Source organism: Carcharhinus amblyrhynchos, unplaced genomic scaffold (assembly GCF_965287045.1).
Source record: "Carcharhinus amblyrhynchos unplaced genomic scaffold, sCarAmb.v2.hapA chromosome_1485, whole genome shotgun sequence".
Classification (NCBI taxonomy): Eukaryota; Metazoa; Chordata; class Chondrichthyes; order Carcharhiniformes; family Carcharhinidae; genus Carcharhinus; species Carcharhinus amblyrhynchos.
The window spans coordinates 1-16,289 of record NW_027651225.1 but is presented as its reverse complement, the minus strand read 5'-3'; the positions used below and the strand labels follow the sequence as shown (position 1 = coordinate 16,289).

General features: G+C 58.4%; 1 protein-coding gene across 1 annotated transcript; it reads right to left on the bottom strand.

Annotated features, from left to right (window-relative positions):
• Window positions 1-1,229: 1,229 nt before the first annotated feature.
• On the bottom strand, window positions 1,230-15,457 carry emg1 (EMG1 N1-specific pseudouridine methyltransferase; the record flags this gene model as incomplete). Its single annotated transcript, XM_080185286.1, has 6 exons — window positions 1,230-1,616; window positions 5,645-5,794; window positions 6,190-6,248; window positions 11,904-12,045; window positions 14,171-14,272; window positions 15,233-15,457. Coding segments are annotated over 6 exons (792 nt in total), but the record flags the coding sequence as incomplete, so codon positions are not given.
• Between the last annotated feature and the right edge of the window lie 832 nt (window positions 15,458-16,289).

Genomic DNA, 16,289 nt, shown 5'->3' with positions numbered 1-16,289 from the left:
CAGGCCCATTTCGAGGTGACACTGGGTCTGAAACCAGCCGCGATGTGTTTGGCGAACCGGGGTGCGTGCGAGAGAGCGCGGGTAAGCGATCGCTCCCCTGCATGTCCGTGCTTGCCGACGGAACCAGCTAGGGCGAGCGCAGGGACGTGTCACAACAGGCCCGGGGGATCCGACTGCTCAGTTATCGCCCCAACACAATCACGGCCAAATAATCCCCACCCCCTGTAATTATCGGAGCAGGAAAAACAGTGCATGCGATAGGGAGGAAACCACCCCCCTCATTGTCCCAGGGAAATAAATATCTCGGCCACGAGGTATCAGCCGTACAAGATCATTACACGTTATATCACTCAGTTATAAAATCTCCCCTCCCTCTCTCTCTCTCTCTCTCTGGAGCCTGTTACACTGGAACTCGAGGCCATTGAGCCCCACTCTCAAGGCTGCTACACCCCAAGTAGGGAGGTCTTGCTGCAGCTGTACAGGGCACTGGTGAGGCCGCAGCTGGAGTACTGTGTGCAGTTTTGGGCGCCGTACTTACGCAAGGATATTTTGGCCTTGGAGGGAGTGCAGAGGAGGTTTACTAGGCTGATACCGGAGTTGAGGGGGTTGAGCTATGAGGAGAGGCTGAATAAACTAGGCTTGTACTCGTTAGAGTTTAGAAGAATGAGGGGAGATCTCATTGAGACATATAAGATGATGAATGGGATGGATAGGATAGAGGTGGAGAGACTCTTCCCGCTCAAAAAAGACAGTAGGACTAGGGGGCACAGCCTCAAGATAAAGGGGGGGCAGTTTAGAACAGAGTTGAGGAGGAACTTCTTCACTCAAAGGGTGGTGAATCTCTGGAATTCTCTGCCCGTTGAAGTGGTGGAGGCTACCTCGCTAAATATTTTTAAGACGCGGGTTGATGGGTTTTTGATAAGAGAGGGGATTAAGGGTTATGGGGAGAGGGCGGGAATGTGGAACTGAGCCACGACAGATCAGCCATGATCTTATTGAATGGCGGGGCAGGCTCGAAGGGCTGGATGGCCGACTCCTGCTCCTATTTCTTATGTTACGTACACCCCAACAAACACAATCCCAGACAAACGGAGAGAAAAATAAATGATTTTTAACGGAGTTCAGTGTATAAAAAAAAGAACAACGGACAAGCAGTTTACTTGCGCTTTCATACAAAGACCTCAACACAGGCAATGCCAACCCCCCCCCCCCCCAACAACTGCCAACCAGCCCAACAACGGGCCCACCTTCTCCACCTCTCAAGGTACGGCTACCCGCTCAGCGGCTATTCGACTGCAGAAGGCTTCGCCAGCAACCCTCCTGGGTGCAGGTACGCACGGGCGAGCTAGGCCCCCCCCCAAAAAAAAAGGGGAACCGGATTCCTTTGTGGGGGGGAACAAGGCAACTGGCAGTAACCCAACCCACCCTACCCCACCCCACCCCAGACAACAGCTCCGGCTTGCCGCAGGGAGGGGCGAGGTGGGGGGTTGGGGGTCAACTGCTCAAAGTACGCCCCAGGCTTCCTCGAGGGCGGTACAGATCTTGGCGCAGGTCAGGGCTGCCGATAGCGGGTAGTTACTGATGGAAACGTTCCGCTCGGTGTAATCCACGTTAATCTGCGGAAGGGGAGGGAGGGGAGGGGGAGGGCAGAACGAAGAGGAGTGGTTAGCGGAATCGAACCTCAGCCCGAGGAGATCACCGTCGCAGCGTGCAGGAGGCGGGAGTAGTTTCGGGGACTGATACAGGGCTATGGGGAGAGAGCGGGGCAGTGGGATTAGTTTGGGGATTGATACAGGGCGATGGGGAGAGAGTGGGACAGTGGGATTAGTTTGGGGATTGATACAGGGCTATGGGGAGAGAGCGGGGCAGCGGGATTAGTTTGGGGATTGATACAGGGCGATGGGGAGAGAGTGGGACAGTGGGATTAGTTTGGGATTGATACAGGGCTATGGGGAGAGAGTGGGACAGTGGGATTAGTTTGGGGATCGATACAGGGCTATGGGGGGAGAGAGCAGGGGCAGTGGGATTAGTTTGGGGATTGATACAGGGCTACGGGGAGAGAGCGGGGGCAGTGGGATTAGTTTGGGGATTGATACAGGGCTATGGGGAGAGAGTGGGGCAGTGGGATTAGTTTGGGGATTGATACAGGGCTACGGGGAGAGAGCGGGGGCAGTGGGATTAGTTTGGGGATTGATACAGGGCTATGGAGAGAGAGCGGGGGCAGTGGGATTAGTTGGGGGATTGATACAGGGCTATGGGGAGAGAGCTGGGCAGCGGGATTAGTTTGGGGATTGATACAGGGCTATGGGGAGAGAGCGGGACAGTGGGATTAGTTTGGGGATTGATACAGGGCGATGGGGAGAGAGCGGGGCAGTGGGATTAGTTTGGGGATTGATACAGGGCGATGGGGAGAGAGCGGGGCAGTGGGATTAGTTTGGGGATTGATACAGGGCTATGGGGAGAGAGCTGGGCAGCGGGATTAGTTTGGGGATTGATACAGGGCTATGGGGAGAGAGTGGGACAGTGGGATTAGTTTGGGGATTGATACAGGGCTACGGGGAGAGAGCGGGACAGTGGGATTAGTTTGGGGATTGATACAGGGCTATGCGGAGGGAGCAGGGCAGTGGGATTAGTTTGGGGATTGATACAGGGCTATGGGGAGAGAGCGGGGCAGTGGGATTAGTTTGGGGATTGATACAGGGCTATGGGGAGAGAGCGGGGGTAGTGGGATTAGTTTGGGGATTGATACAGGGCTATGGGGAGAGAGCTGGGCAGCGGGATTAGTTTGGGGATTGATACAGGGCTATGGGGAGAGAGCTGGGCAGCGGGATTAGTTTGGGGATTGATACAGGGCTATGGGGAGAGAGTGGGACAGTGGGATTAGTTTGGGGATTGATACAGGGCTACGGGGAGAGAGCGGGACAGTGGGATTAGTTTGGGGATTGATACAGGGCTATGCGGAGGGAGCAGGGCAGCGGGATTAGTTTGGGGATTGATACAGGGCTATGGGGAGAGAGCTGGGCAGCGGGATTAGTTTGGGGATTGATACAGGGCTATGGGGAGAGAGCTGGGCAGCGGGATTAGTTTGGGGATTGATACAGGGCTATGGGGAGAGAGCTGGGCAGCGGGATTAGTTTGGGGATTGATACAGGGCTATGGGGAGAGAGTGGGACAGTGGGATTAGTTTGGGGATTGATACAGGGCTACGGGGAGAGAGCGGGACAGTGGGATTAGTTTGGGGATTGATACAGGGCTATGGGGAGAGAGCGGGGCAGTGGGATTAGTTTGGGGATTGATACAGGGCTACGGGGAGAGAGCGGGGCAGTGGGATTAGTTTGGGGATTGATACAGGGCTATGCGGAGGGAGCAGGGCAGTGGGATTAGTTTGGGGATTGATACAGGGCTATGGGGAGAGAGCGGGGCAGTGGGATTAGTTTGGGGATTGATACAGGGCTATGCGGAGGGAGCAGGGCAGTGGGATTAGTTTGGGGATTGATACAGGGCTATGGGAAGAGAGTGGGACAGTGGGATTAGTTTGGGGATTGATACAGGGCTATGGGGAGAGAGCGGGGCAGTGGGATTAGTTTGGGGATTGATACAGGGCTATGGGGAGAGAGCGGGGCAGCGGGATTAGTTTGGGGATTGATACAGGGCTATGGGGAGAGAGCTGGGCAGCGGGATTAGTTTGGGGATTGATACAGGGCTATGGGGAGAGAGCTGGGCAGCGGGATTAGTTTGGGGATTGATACAGGGCTATGGGGAGAGAGTGGGACAGTGGGATTAGTTTGGGGATTGATACAGGGCTATGGGGAGAGAGCTGGGCAGCGGGATTAGTTTGGGGATTGATACAGGGCTATGGGGAGAGAGTGGGACAGTGGGATTAGTTTGGGGATTGATACAGGGCTATGGGGAGAGAGCTGGGCAGCGGGATTAGTTTGGGGATTGATACAGGGCTATGGGGAGAGAGTGGGACAGTGGGATTAGTTTGGGGATTGATACAGGGCTATGGGGAGAGAGCTGGGCAGCGGGATTAGTTTGGGGATTGATACAGGGCTATGGGGAGAGAGTGGGACAGTGGGATTAGTTTGGGGATTGATACAGGGCTATGGGGAGAGAGCTGGGCAGCGGGATTAGTTTGGGGATTGATACAGGGCTATGGGGAGAGAGTGGGACAGTGGGATTAGTTTGGGGATTGATACATGGCTATGGGGAGAGAGTGGGACAGTGGGATTAGTTTGGGGATTGATATAGGGCTATGGGGAGAGAGTGGGACAGTGGGATTAGTTTGGGGATTGATACAGGGCTATGGGGAGAGAGCGGGGGCAGTGGGATTAGTTTGGGGATTGATACAGGGCTATGGGGAGAGAGTGGGACAGTGAGATTAGTTTGGGGATTGATATAGGGCTATGGGGAGAGAGTGGGACAGTGGGATTAGTTTGGGGATTGATACAGGGCTATAGGGAGAGAGCGGGGGCAGTGGGATTAGTTTGGGGATTGATACAGGGCTATGGGGAGAGAGCGGGGGCAGTGGGATTAGTTTGGGGATTGATACAGGGCTATGGGGAGAGAGTGGGACAGCGGGATTAGTTTGGGGATTGATACAGGGCGATGGGGAGAGAGCGGGGCAGTGGGATTAGTTTGGGGATTGATACAGGGCTATGGGGAGAGAGCGGGGACAGTTGGATTAGTTTGAGGATTGATACAGGGCTATGGGGAGAGAGTGGGGACAGTGGGATTAGTTTGGGGATTGATACAGGGCTATGGGGGGAGAGTGGGACAGTGGGATTAGTTTGGGGATTGATACAGGGCTATGGGGAGAGAGCGGGGCAGTGGGATTAGTTTGGGATTGATACAGGGTTATGGGGAGAGAGTGGGATTAGTTTGGGGATTGATACAGGGCTATGGGGAGAGAGCTGGGCAGCGGGATTAGTTTGGGGATTGATACAGGGCTATGGGGAGAGAGCGGGGGCAGTGGGATTAGTTTGGGGATTGATACAGGGCTACGGGGAGAGAGCGGGGGCAGTGGGATTAGTTTGGGGATTGATACAGGGCTATGGGGAGAGAGTGGGACAGTGGGATTAGTTTGGGATTGATACAGGGCTATGGGGAGAGAGTCGGGCAGTGGGATGAGTTTGGGGATTGATACAGGGCTATGGGGAGAGAGCGGGGGCAGTGGGATTAGTTTGGGGATTGATACAGGGCTATGGGGAGAGAGCGGGGGCAGTGGGATTAGTTTGGGGATTGATACAGGGCTATGGGGAGAGAGCGGGGCAGCGGGATTAGTTTGGGGATTGATACAGGGCTATGGGGAGAGAGTGGGACAGCAGGATTAGTTTGGGGATCGATACAGGGCTATGGGGAGAGAGCGGGGCAGTGGGATTAGTTTGGGGATCGATACAGGGCTATGGGGAGAGAGCGGGGCAGCGGGATTAGTTTGGGGATTGATACAGGGCTATGGGGAGAGAGCGGGGGCAGTGGGATTAGTTTGGGGATTGATACAGGGCTATGGGGAGAGAGCGGGGGCAGTGGGATTAGTTTGGGGATCGATACAGGGCTATGGGGAGAGAGCGGGGCAGTGGGATTAGTTTGGGATTGATACAGGGTTATGCGGAGAGTGCGGGATTGGATTGGACATATGTCTTACCGATCCGTGGGCGAATGCTCCTACAACAAACAAGATGGATTCCTCCTTGGGAACCAGATCTTGTATCCTCACAACTTCATTCGTGTGGAACGTTGTTCCGATCTTCCGACAGCCAACCGGCAAATGGTTTGTTACAGGATTCTTAATAATCTGTGGGGAGCAGAGAGAGATTTCATCAGCACCCACCCTCCCACAGTGCGGCGCTCCCTCAGCACTGACCCTCCCACAGTGCGGCGCTCCCTCGGCACCCACCCTCCCACAGTGCGGCGCTCCCTCGGCACCCACCCTCCCACAGTGCGGCGCTCCCTCGGCACCCACCCTCCCACAGTGCGGCGCTCCCTCGGCACCCACCCTCCCACAGTGCGGCGCTCCCTCGGCACCGACCCTCCCACAGTGCGGTGCTCCCTCGGCACTGACCCTCCCACAGTGCGGCGCTCCCTCGGCACCCACCCTCCCACAGTGCGGCGCTCCCTCAGCACCGACCCTCCCGCAGTGCGGCGCTCCCTCGGCACCCACCCTCCCACAGTGCGTTCCATGCCTCCTACCTTGAGGAGTTTCTGGGGGCCATCAGCAGCACGGACACTGAGCTTGTGTAGGAGTTGGACTGTGAAGAGGTAGAGAACGGGAGACAGTTGGTTCCTTGAGCAAAGGTTAGAACAAAGAAGATTCCAGCACAGGAACAGGGCCTTTTGGCCCCTCCAAGCCTGCACTGACCACGCTGCCCCCTCTGAACTAAAACCCCCTCACCCTTCCATATCCCTCTATTCCCATCCTATTCATGTACTTGTCAAGACGCCTCTTAAAACTCACTATCGTATCCACTTCCCCTACCTTCCCCCGGCAGCGAGTTCCACTCTCTACGCAAATTACAACACCAGGTTAAAATCCAACAGGTTTATTTGGTGGCAAAAGCCACTAGCTTTCGGAGCGCTGTTCCTTCGTCAGGTGAGTGGGGAGTTTTGTTCACAAACAGGGTATATAAAGACACAAACTCAATTTACAAAAGAATGGCTGAAATGCGAGTATTTACAGGTAATCAAGTCTTAAAGGTACCAGACAGTAGGAGTGGAGAGAGGATTAAGCGCAGGTTAAAGAGATGTGTATCGTCTCCAGACAGGACAGTTGGTGAGATTTTACAAGCCTGGGGGTTACAGATAGTGCGAGACGAACCCAAGGTCTCAGGTGAGGCCATCCTCATGTGCGCGGAACTTGGCTTTCAGTCTCTGCTCAGCGACTCTCGTGTGGGGTGAAGGCCGCCTTGGAGAACGTTCACCCGAAGATCAGAGGCCGAATGGCCTCTGATTGGGGGAAAGATTGGGGGAAAGGCAAATTGTGCGGAGGGTGTGGAGAGTCTGCAGAAGGATCTAGATAGGCTGGGCGAATGGGCCAGGAAATGGCAAATGGAATTTAATGTTGGCAAGTGCGAGGTGGTCCACTTTGGTAGGAAGAATGGTAGGAAGGACTATTACTTACGGGGCGAAAAACTGCAGCAGGCGACGGTGCAGAGGGACCTCGGGGTCCTTGTGCATGAGTCGCAAAAACCCAGCTTGCAGGTGCAGCAGGTGGTCAGGAAGGCGAATGGGATGCTGGCCTTCATAGCGAGGGGGATTGAATATAAAAGTAGGGAGGTCTTGCTGCAGCTGTATAGGGCATTGGTGAGGCCGCAGCTGGAGTACTGTGTGCAGTTTTGGGTGCCGCACCTGCGCAAGGATATTTTGGCCCTGGAGGGAGTGCAGAGGAGGTTTACTAGGCTGATACCGGAGTTGAGGGGATTGAGCTATGAGGAGAGGCTGAATAAACTAGGCTTGTACTCGTTAGAGTTTAGAAGAATGAGGGGAGATCTCATTGAGACGTATAAGATGATGAATGGGATGGATAGGATAGAGGTGGAGAGACTCTTCCCGCTCAAAAAAGACAGTAGGACTAGGGGGCACAGCCTCAAGATAAAGGGGAGGTGGTTTAGAACGGAGTTGAGGAGGAACTTCTTCACTCAAAGGGTGGTGAATCTCTGGAATTCTCTGCCCGTTGAAGTGGTGGAGGCTGCCTCGCTAAATATTTTTAAGAAGCGGGTTGATGGGTTTTTGATAAGAGAGGGAATTAAGGGTTATGGGGAGAGGGCGGGAAAGTGGAACTGAGCCACAACAGATCAGCCATGATCTTATTGAATGGCGGGGCAGGCTCGAAGGGCTAGATGGCCTACTCCTGCTCCTATTTCTTATGTTCTTATGAATGCCCGTGAAGTGTTCGCCAACAGGAAGGGAACAGTCTTGCCTGGCGATTGTCGAGCGGTGTTCATTCATCGTAGCGTCTGCACGGTCTCCCCAATGTACCATGGCCTCGGGACACCCTTTCCTGCGGCGTATCAGGTGGACAATGTTGGCCGAGTTGCAAGAGTACGTGCCGTGTACCTGGTGGATGGTGTTCTCACGTGAGATCCGTGTCGATGATCCGGCACACCTTGCAGAGGTTACTGTGGCAGGGTTGTGTGGTGTTGTGGGCACTGTTTTCCTGAAGGCTGGGTAGTTTGCTGTGAGCAATGGTCTGTTTGAGGTTGTGTGGTTGTCTGAAGGCAAGAAGGGGGGGTGTGGGGATGGCCCTGGCGAGATGTTCATCTTCATCAATGATATGTTGAAGACTCCGGAGAAGATGTGGTAGCTTCCCCGCTCCGGGGAAGTACTGGATGATGAAGGGTACTCTGTCCACCGTGTCGGTCCTCTGAGCACCCTTCGGGAGAACAGTGACCACGACACCACACAACCCTGCCACAGCAACCTCTGCAAGACATGCTGGATCATTGATAAGGATGCCATCATCTCACGTGAGAACACCATCCACCAGGTACATCGTACATGCTCTTGTAACTCGGCCAACGTTGTCTACCTGATACGCTGCACGAAAGGGTGTCCCGAGGCCATGGTACATTGGGGAGACCGTGCAGACGCTACGATGAATGAACATCGCTCGACAATCACCAGGCAAGACTGTTCCCTTCCTGTTGGCCAACACTTCACAGCCATTCGGTCTCTGATCTTCGGGTGAACGTTCTCCAAGGCGGCCTTCACAACACACGACAGAGTCGCTGAGCAGAGACTGAGAGGCAAGTCCCACACACGAGGACGGCCTCACCCGAGGCCTTGGGTTCGTCTCGCACTATCTGTAACCCCCAGGCTTGTAAAATCTCACCAACTGTCCTGTCTGGAGACAACACACATCTCTTTAACCTGTGCTTAACCCTCTCTCCACTCACATTGTCTGTACCTTGAAGACTTGACTACCTGTAAAGACTCGCATTTCAGCCATTCTTTTGTAAATTGAGTTTGTGTCTTTTTATACCCTGTTTGTGAACAAAACTCCCCACTCACCTGATGAAGGAGCAGTGCTCTGAAAGCTAGTGGCTTTTGTTACCAAATAAACCTGTTGGACTTTAACCTGGTGTTGAGAGACTTGTTACAGTGTTTACTCCAGTCCAACGCCAGCATCTCCACAGCATAAAAAACCCGGCCTCGTACATCTCCTTTAAACCTGTGCCCCCCTAGTAATTGACTCTTCCACAGAAAAAGCTTCTGACTATCCATGCCCCTCAATCTTGTAGACTTCGATCAGGTCTCCCCTCAACCTCTAACCCACTGTGCCCTTGGGGATTGAACCCGGGTCCCGGCGCTGTGAGACAGCAGTGCTAACCCACCGTGTCACCGTGCCCCCCCCCCCCGGGAATCGAACCCGGGTCCCTGGCGCTGTGAGACAGCAGTGCTAACCCACTGTGTCACTGTGCCCCCCCCCGGGGAATCAAACCCGGGTCCCTGGCACTGTGAGACAGCAGTGCTAACCCACTGTTGTCAATATGCCACCCCCCCAGGAATCGAACCCGGGTCCCTGGGGCTGTGAGACAGCAGTGCTAACCCACCGTGTCACCGTGCCCCCCCCTCCCGGGAATCGAACCCGGGTCCCTGGCGCTGTGAGACAGCAGTGCTAACCCACTGTGTCACCGTGCACCCCCCCGGGAATCGAACTCGGGTCCCTGGCGCTGTGAGACAGCAGTGCTAACCCACTGTGTCACCGTGCCCCCGGGAATCGAACCCGGGTCCCTGGCGCTGTGAGACAGCAGTGCTAACCCACTGTGTCACCGTGCCCCCTCCCGGGAATCGAACCCGGGTCCCTGGCGCTGTGAGACAGCAGTGCTAACCCACTGTGTCACCGTGCCCCCCCCCCCCCGGGAATCGAACCCGGGTCCCTGGGGCTGTGAGACAGCAGTGCTAACCCACTGTGTCACCGTGCCCCCCCCCCCGGGAATCGAACCCGGGTCCCTGGCGCTGTGAGACAGCAGTGCTAACCCACTGTGTCACCGTGCACCCCCCCGGGAATCGAACTCGGGTCCCTGGCGCTGTGAGACAGCAGTGCTAACCCACTGTGTCACCGTGCCCCCGGGAATCGAACCCGGGTCCCTGGCGCTGTGAGACAGCAGTGCTAACCCACTGTGTCACCGTGCCCCCTCCCGGGAATCGAACCCGGGTCCCTGGCGCTGTGAGACAGCAGTGCTAACCCACTGTGTCACCGTGCCCCCCCCCCCCGGGAATCGAACCCAGGTCCCTGGCGCTGTGAGACAGCAGTGCTAACCCACTGTGTCACCGTGCCCCCCCGGGAATCGAACCCAGGTCCCTGTCGCTGTGAGACAGCAGCGCTAACCCACTGTGTCACCGTGCCCCCCCGGGAATTGAACCCGGGTCCCTGGCGCTGTGAGACAGCAGTGCTAACCCACTGTGTCACTGTGCCCCCCCCGGGGAATCGAACCCAGGTCCCTGGCGCTGTGAGACAGCAGTGCTAACCCACTGTGTCACCGTGCCCCCCCCCCCGGGAATCGAACCCGGGTCCCTGGCGCTGTGAGACAGCAGTGCTAACCCACTGTGTCACCGTGCCCCCCCCCCCCCGGGAATCGAACCCGGGTCCCTGGGGCTGTGAGACAGCAGTGCTAACCCACTGTGTCACCGTGCCCCCCCCCCCGGGAATCGAACCCGGGTCCCTGGCGCTGTGAGACAGCAGTGCTAACCCACTGTGTCACCGTGCACCCCCCCGGGAATCGAACTCGGGTCCCTGGCGCTGTGAGACAGCAGTGCTAACCCACTGTGTCACCGTGCCCCCGGGAATCGAACCCGGGTCCCTGGCGCTGTGAGACAGCAGTGCTAACCCACTGTGTCACCGTGCCCCCTCCCGGGAATCGAACCCGGGTCCCTGGCGCTGTGAGACAGCAGTGCTAACCCACTGTGTCACCGTGCCCCCCCCCCCCGGGAATCGAACCCAGGTCCCTGGCGCTGTGAGACAGCAGTGCTAACCCACTGTGTCACCGTGCCCCCCCGGGAATCGAACCCAGGTCCCTGTCGCTGTGAGACAGCAGCGCTAACCCACTGTGTCACCGTGCCCCCCCGGGAATTGAACCCGGGTCCCTGGCGCTGTGAGACAGCAGTGCTAACCCACTGTGTCACTGTGCCCCCCCCGGGGAATCGAACCCAGGTCCCTGGCGCTGTGAGACAGCAGTGCTAACCCACTGTGTCACCGTGCCCCCCCCCCCGGGAATCGAACCCAGGTCCCTGGCGCTGTGAGACAGCAGTGCTAACCCACTGTGTCACTGTGCCCCCCCCCCCCCGCGAATCGAACCCGGGTCCCTGGTGCTGTGAGACAGCAGTGCTAACCCACTGTGTCACCGTGTCCCCCCCCCGGGAATCGAACCCGGGTCCCTGGTGCTGTGAGACAGCAGTGCTAACCCACTGTGTCACCATGCCCCCCCCCCCCCCCCCCCAGAATTGAACCCGGGTCCCTGGCGCTGTGAGACAGCAGTGCTAATCCACTGTGTCACCGTGCCCCCCCCCACCCCCCCCCCCGGGAATCGAACCCGGGTCCCTGGCGCTGTGAGACAGCAGTGCTACCCACTGTGTCACCGTGCCCCCCCCCCGGGAATCGAACCCGGGTCCCGGCGCTGTGAGACAGCAGCGCTAACCCACTGTGTCACCGTGCCCCCCCCCCGGGAATCGAACCCGGGTCCCTGGCGCTGTGAGACAGCAGCGCTAACCCACTCTGCCCATCAATACTCTGCCGGTTTGTGCCATGTACTGTACATTTCCCACCTGTGCTGGACCCTTCAAAGCGCCCCAGCTCACATTTGTCCGGATTAAACTCCGTACTCATATCGCTTCTCACTCCAAACCCACAAACGCGGCCTCCCTCCCCACCCCCTGCCCCTCCGTTCCCCCCCCCGGAGATAACTCACCCATCAGGCCACAGAACCTGTCGAAGGTGCGGGGAATGCGGGTCTGTGGATTGATCTCAATCAGCACGTTCCTGTGTGTGTGGACGTACACTTGGAGGAGGCCGGCTCGGTTCAACGGACTGTCCATCAGCATTAACAGACTCTGCAGAGAGAGGGAGAGAGAGTGTGAGACACGGGGGGCAGAGAGAGAGAGTGTGAGACACGGGGGGCAGAGAGAGAGAGTGTGAGACACGGGGGGCAGAGAGAGAGAGTGTGAGACACGGGGGGCAGAGAGAGAGAGTGTGAGACACGGGGGCAGAGAGAGAGAGTGTGAGACACGGGGGGCAGAGAGAGAGAGTGTGAGACACGGGGGGCAGAGAGAGAGAGTGTGATACACGGGGTGCAGAGAGAGAGTGTGGAGACACGGGGGGGCAGAGAGAGAGAGTGTGAGACACGGGGGCAGAGAGAGAGAGTGTGAGACACGGGGGGCAGAGAGAGAGAGTGTGAGACACGGGGGGCAGAGAGAGAGAGTGTGAGACACGGGGGCAGAGAGAGAGAGTGTGAGACACGGGGGCAGAGAGAGAGAGTGTGAGACACGGGGGGCAGAGAGAGAGAGTGTGAGACACGGGGGGCAGAGAGAGAGAGTGTGAGACACGGGGGGCAGAGAGAGAGAGTGTGAGACACGGGGGCAGAGAGAGAGAGTGTGAGACACGGGGGCAGAGAGAGAGAGTGTGAGACACGGGGGGCAGAGAGAGAGAGTGTGAGACCCCGGGGGGCAGAGAGAGAGAGTGTGAGACACGGGGGGCAGAGAGAGAGAGTGTGAGACACGGGGGGCAGAGAGAGAGAGTGTGAGACACAGGGGGCAGAGAGAGAGAGTGTGAGACACAGGGGGCAGAGAGAGAGAGTGTGAGACACAGGGGCAGAGAGAGAGAGTGTGAGACAACAGGGGGCAGAGAGAGAGAGTGTGAGACACAGGGGGCAGAGAGAGAGAGTGTGAGACACAGGGGGCAGAGAGAGAGAGTGTGAGACACAGGGGGCAGAGAGAGAGAGTGTGAGACACAGGGGGCAGAGAGAGAGAGTGTGAGACACAGGGGCAGAGAGAGAGAGTGTGAGACACAGGGGGCAGAGAGAGAGAGTGTGAGACACAGGGGGCAGAGAGAGAGAGTGTGAGACACGGGGGGCAGAGAGAGAGAGTGTGAGACACAGGGGCAGAGAGAGAGAGTGTGAGACACAGGGGGCAGAGAGAGAGAGTGTGAGACACAGGGGGCAGAGAGAGAAGTGTGAGACACAGGGGGCAGAGAGAGAGAGTGTGAGACACAGGGGGCAGAGAGAGAGAGAGTGAGACACAGGGGGCAGAGAGAGAGAGTGTGAGACACAGGGGGCAGAGAGAGAGAGTGTGAGACACAGGGGGCAGAGAGAGAGAGTGTGAGACACAGGGGGCAGAGAGAGAGAGTGTGAGACACAGGGGGCAGAGAGAGAGAGTGTGAGACACAGGGGGCAGAGAGAGAGAGTGTGAGACACGGGGGGCAGAGAGAGAGAGTGTGAGACACGGGGGGCAGAGAGAGAGAGTGTGAGACACGGGGGGCAGAGAGAGAGAGTGTGAGACACGGGGGGCAGAGAGAGAGAGTGTGAGACACGGGGGGCAGAGAGAGAGAGTGTGAGACACGGGGGGCAGAGAGAGAGAGTGTGAGACACGGGGGGGCAGAGAGAGAGAGTGTGAGGACACGGGGGGCAGAGAGAGAGAGTGTGAGACACGGGGGGCAGAGAGAGAGAGTGTGAGACACGGGGGCAGAGAGAGAGAGTGTGAGACACGGGGGGCAGAGAGAGAGAGTGTGAGACACGGGGGGAGAGAGAAGAGAGTGTGAGACACAGGGGCAGAAAGAGAGAGTGTGAGACACAGGGGGCAGAGAGAGGGAGAGAGAGAGGGGACTGGGTAGACATCAGTAAGATCACTGTGGACAAAGACTGACTCTCCCAGGATTACCAGGGTCATGGGGTTGCAGAAAGGGTCACTGATGGGGTTACCGGAGTCACGGGGTCGCAGGGAGGGTCATCGATGGGGTTACCAGGGTCGCAGGAGGGTCATCGATGGGGTTACCAGGGTCAGCAGGGAGGGTCATCGATGGGGTTACCAGGGTCGCAGGGAGGGTCCACGATGGGGTTACCAGGGTCGCAGGGTTACCAGGGAGGGTCATCGATGGGGTTGCCAGACGCACAGAAAGGGTCATTGGGTTACCGACAGGGTTACCAAGGGCACGGAGGTCGCGGGCGGGGGGGGGGTCTCTGACCTGGTGGGTGATGTCTGGCCGGATGCTCCCCGGGTCCCGGTTGTGTTTGACGAGGAGGGAGCGATGCTTGTCACAGTTCAACAGCTCAAACCCCTTTCCGACCTGGGGGGAGGGACAGAGAGTGTCAGTGTGGTGTCCCAAACCACCACCCCCCCTCCACCCGCCCCAATCACCCCTCCAGAGAATGCTCCCCATCTCGGTGCACACACCTCCACCCACCCCCCACACAAACCCACCACCCTCCACACACCCATCCCCCCTCCTCACACACACACACCACAGCCCCCATCCCCCATCTCACTCACACTCTCCCTGTCCATTCTGCTCCCACTCCATCCCCAACACCCCCCCGCTCCATCCCCCTGCATCCCTCCCCCCCGCTCCATCACCCCCCATCCCCTCCCCCCCGCTCCATCACCCTCCATCCCCTCCCCCCCGCTCCATCACCCTCCTTCCCCTCCCCCCGCTCCATCCCCTCCCCCCCTCCTCCATCCCCTCCCCCCGCTCCCCCTCCTCCATCCCCTGCCCCCCGCTCCCCCCTCCTCCATCCCCTGCCCCCCGCTCCATCACCCTCCATCCCCTCCCCCCCGCTCCATCCCCTCCCCCCGCTCCATCCCCTCCCACCCCCCCGCTCCCCGCCTCCGTCCCCTCCCCCCACCCCCCCGCTCCCCCGTCCCCCCCCCCACCCTGCTCCCCCGCCCCCCCCCCACCCTGCTCCCCCGTCCCCCCACCCTGCTCCCCGTCCCCTCCCTCCCTCCCCCCTCCCCGTCCCCTCCCTCCTCCCCCTCCCCCTCCCCTCCCTCCCCCCTCCCCTCCTCCTTCCCTCCCCCCACCCTGCTCCCCCGTCCCCTCCCTCCCCTCCCCCCCGTCCCCTCCCTCCCCCCCGTCCCCTCCCTCCCCTCCCCCCCTCTCCCCTCCCCCCCTCACTCCCTCCCCTCCCCCCCCCTCACTCCCTCTCCCCCCCCCCCTCACTCCCTCCCCTCCCCCCCCTCACTCCCTCTCCCCCCCCCCCTCACTCCCTCTCCCCCCTCCCCCCCTCACTCCCTCTCCCCCCTCCAGCACCTTGACAGTCTCCAGTGTTGCTCCCTCCAGGATCACCAGCAGCCTGCTGTCTCCCTGTCTCCTGCCCGGGGTGGCCAGCCTGAGCTCAGGGCCGGCCCCAGAGCTCCCCTTCCCCTTCTCCTTCCCCTTCCCCTTCTCCCTCTGTCCCTCCTCCTCTTTCTCTCCTCCTCCTCCTCCACTCTGCTCCTCTTCCTCCCAGCCGCCGCCATCTTGGACATCCTGATTCTAAGCCCCGCCCCCCTGGCGCTAGCCGGAAACGGAAACTACCTCAGCCTCACCCCTCCTAAGCCGCCTTCCCATTGGCCGGACGGGATCGGCCATCTTGGTCAGCCCCATCCGCCACCCGATTGGTCGGATGATGGAGGCGGCCCATCTTGGAGCGGGCCATGCTGCTGCCACGGAGTGGGCGGCGGCGGCCATCTTAGTGCGGGGCAATCTCAGCCCCCCCATTAATTATAAAAGGGGAAAAATCTGTCGGCCATCTAGTGCGGGGCAATCACTTCCCCATTAATTATAATAGGAGAGCGGTCGGCCATCTTGATGAGGAGCAATCTTTCACCCTTTCATTATACTGGAGGGGATGTCGGCCATCTTAGAGCGGGGCAATCTGTCCACCCCATTGATTATAATGGGGGAAGCTGTCGGCCATCTTGTTTTGGGGTAATCACTCCTCTTTGAACTGACTGTCGGCCATCTTGGTGCGGGGCAACCTCTAACTCCCTTCACTATAGTGGATGGGATGTCGGCCATCTTGCTGCGGGGCATCTCTCTTCCCCATTGATCATAACCGGCGTGGTGTCGGCCATCTTGGTGTGTGTAATCACTTCCCTTTGACTGTCGCCATCTTTCATGTGGGGCAATGTCGAACGCCCGCCCTTTCATTATGTGTCGGCCATCTTTGTGCGGGGCAATCGCGGTGCTCCATTGATTATAAAGGGTCGGCCATCTTGGGGTTGGGCAATCTCTGTGTTCCTTTGATTATAATGGATCGGCCATCTTGGTGCGGGGCAATCTCTCCGCCCTCTATTGATTATAATGGGTCGGCCAACTTGGTGCG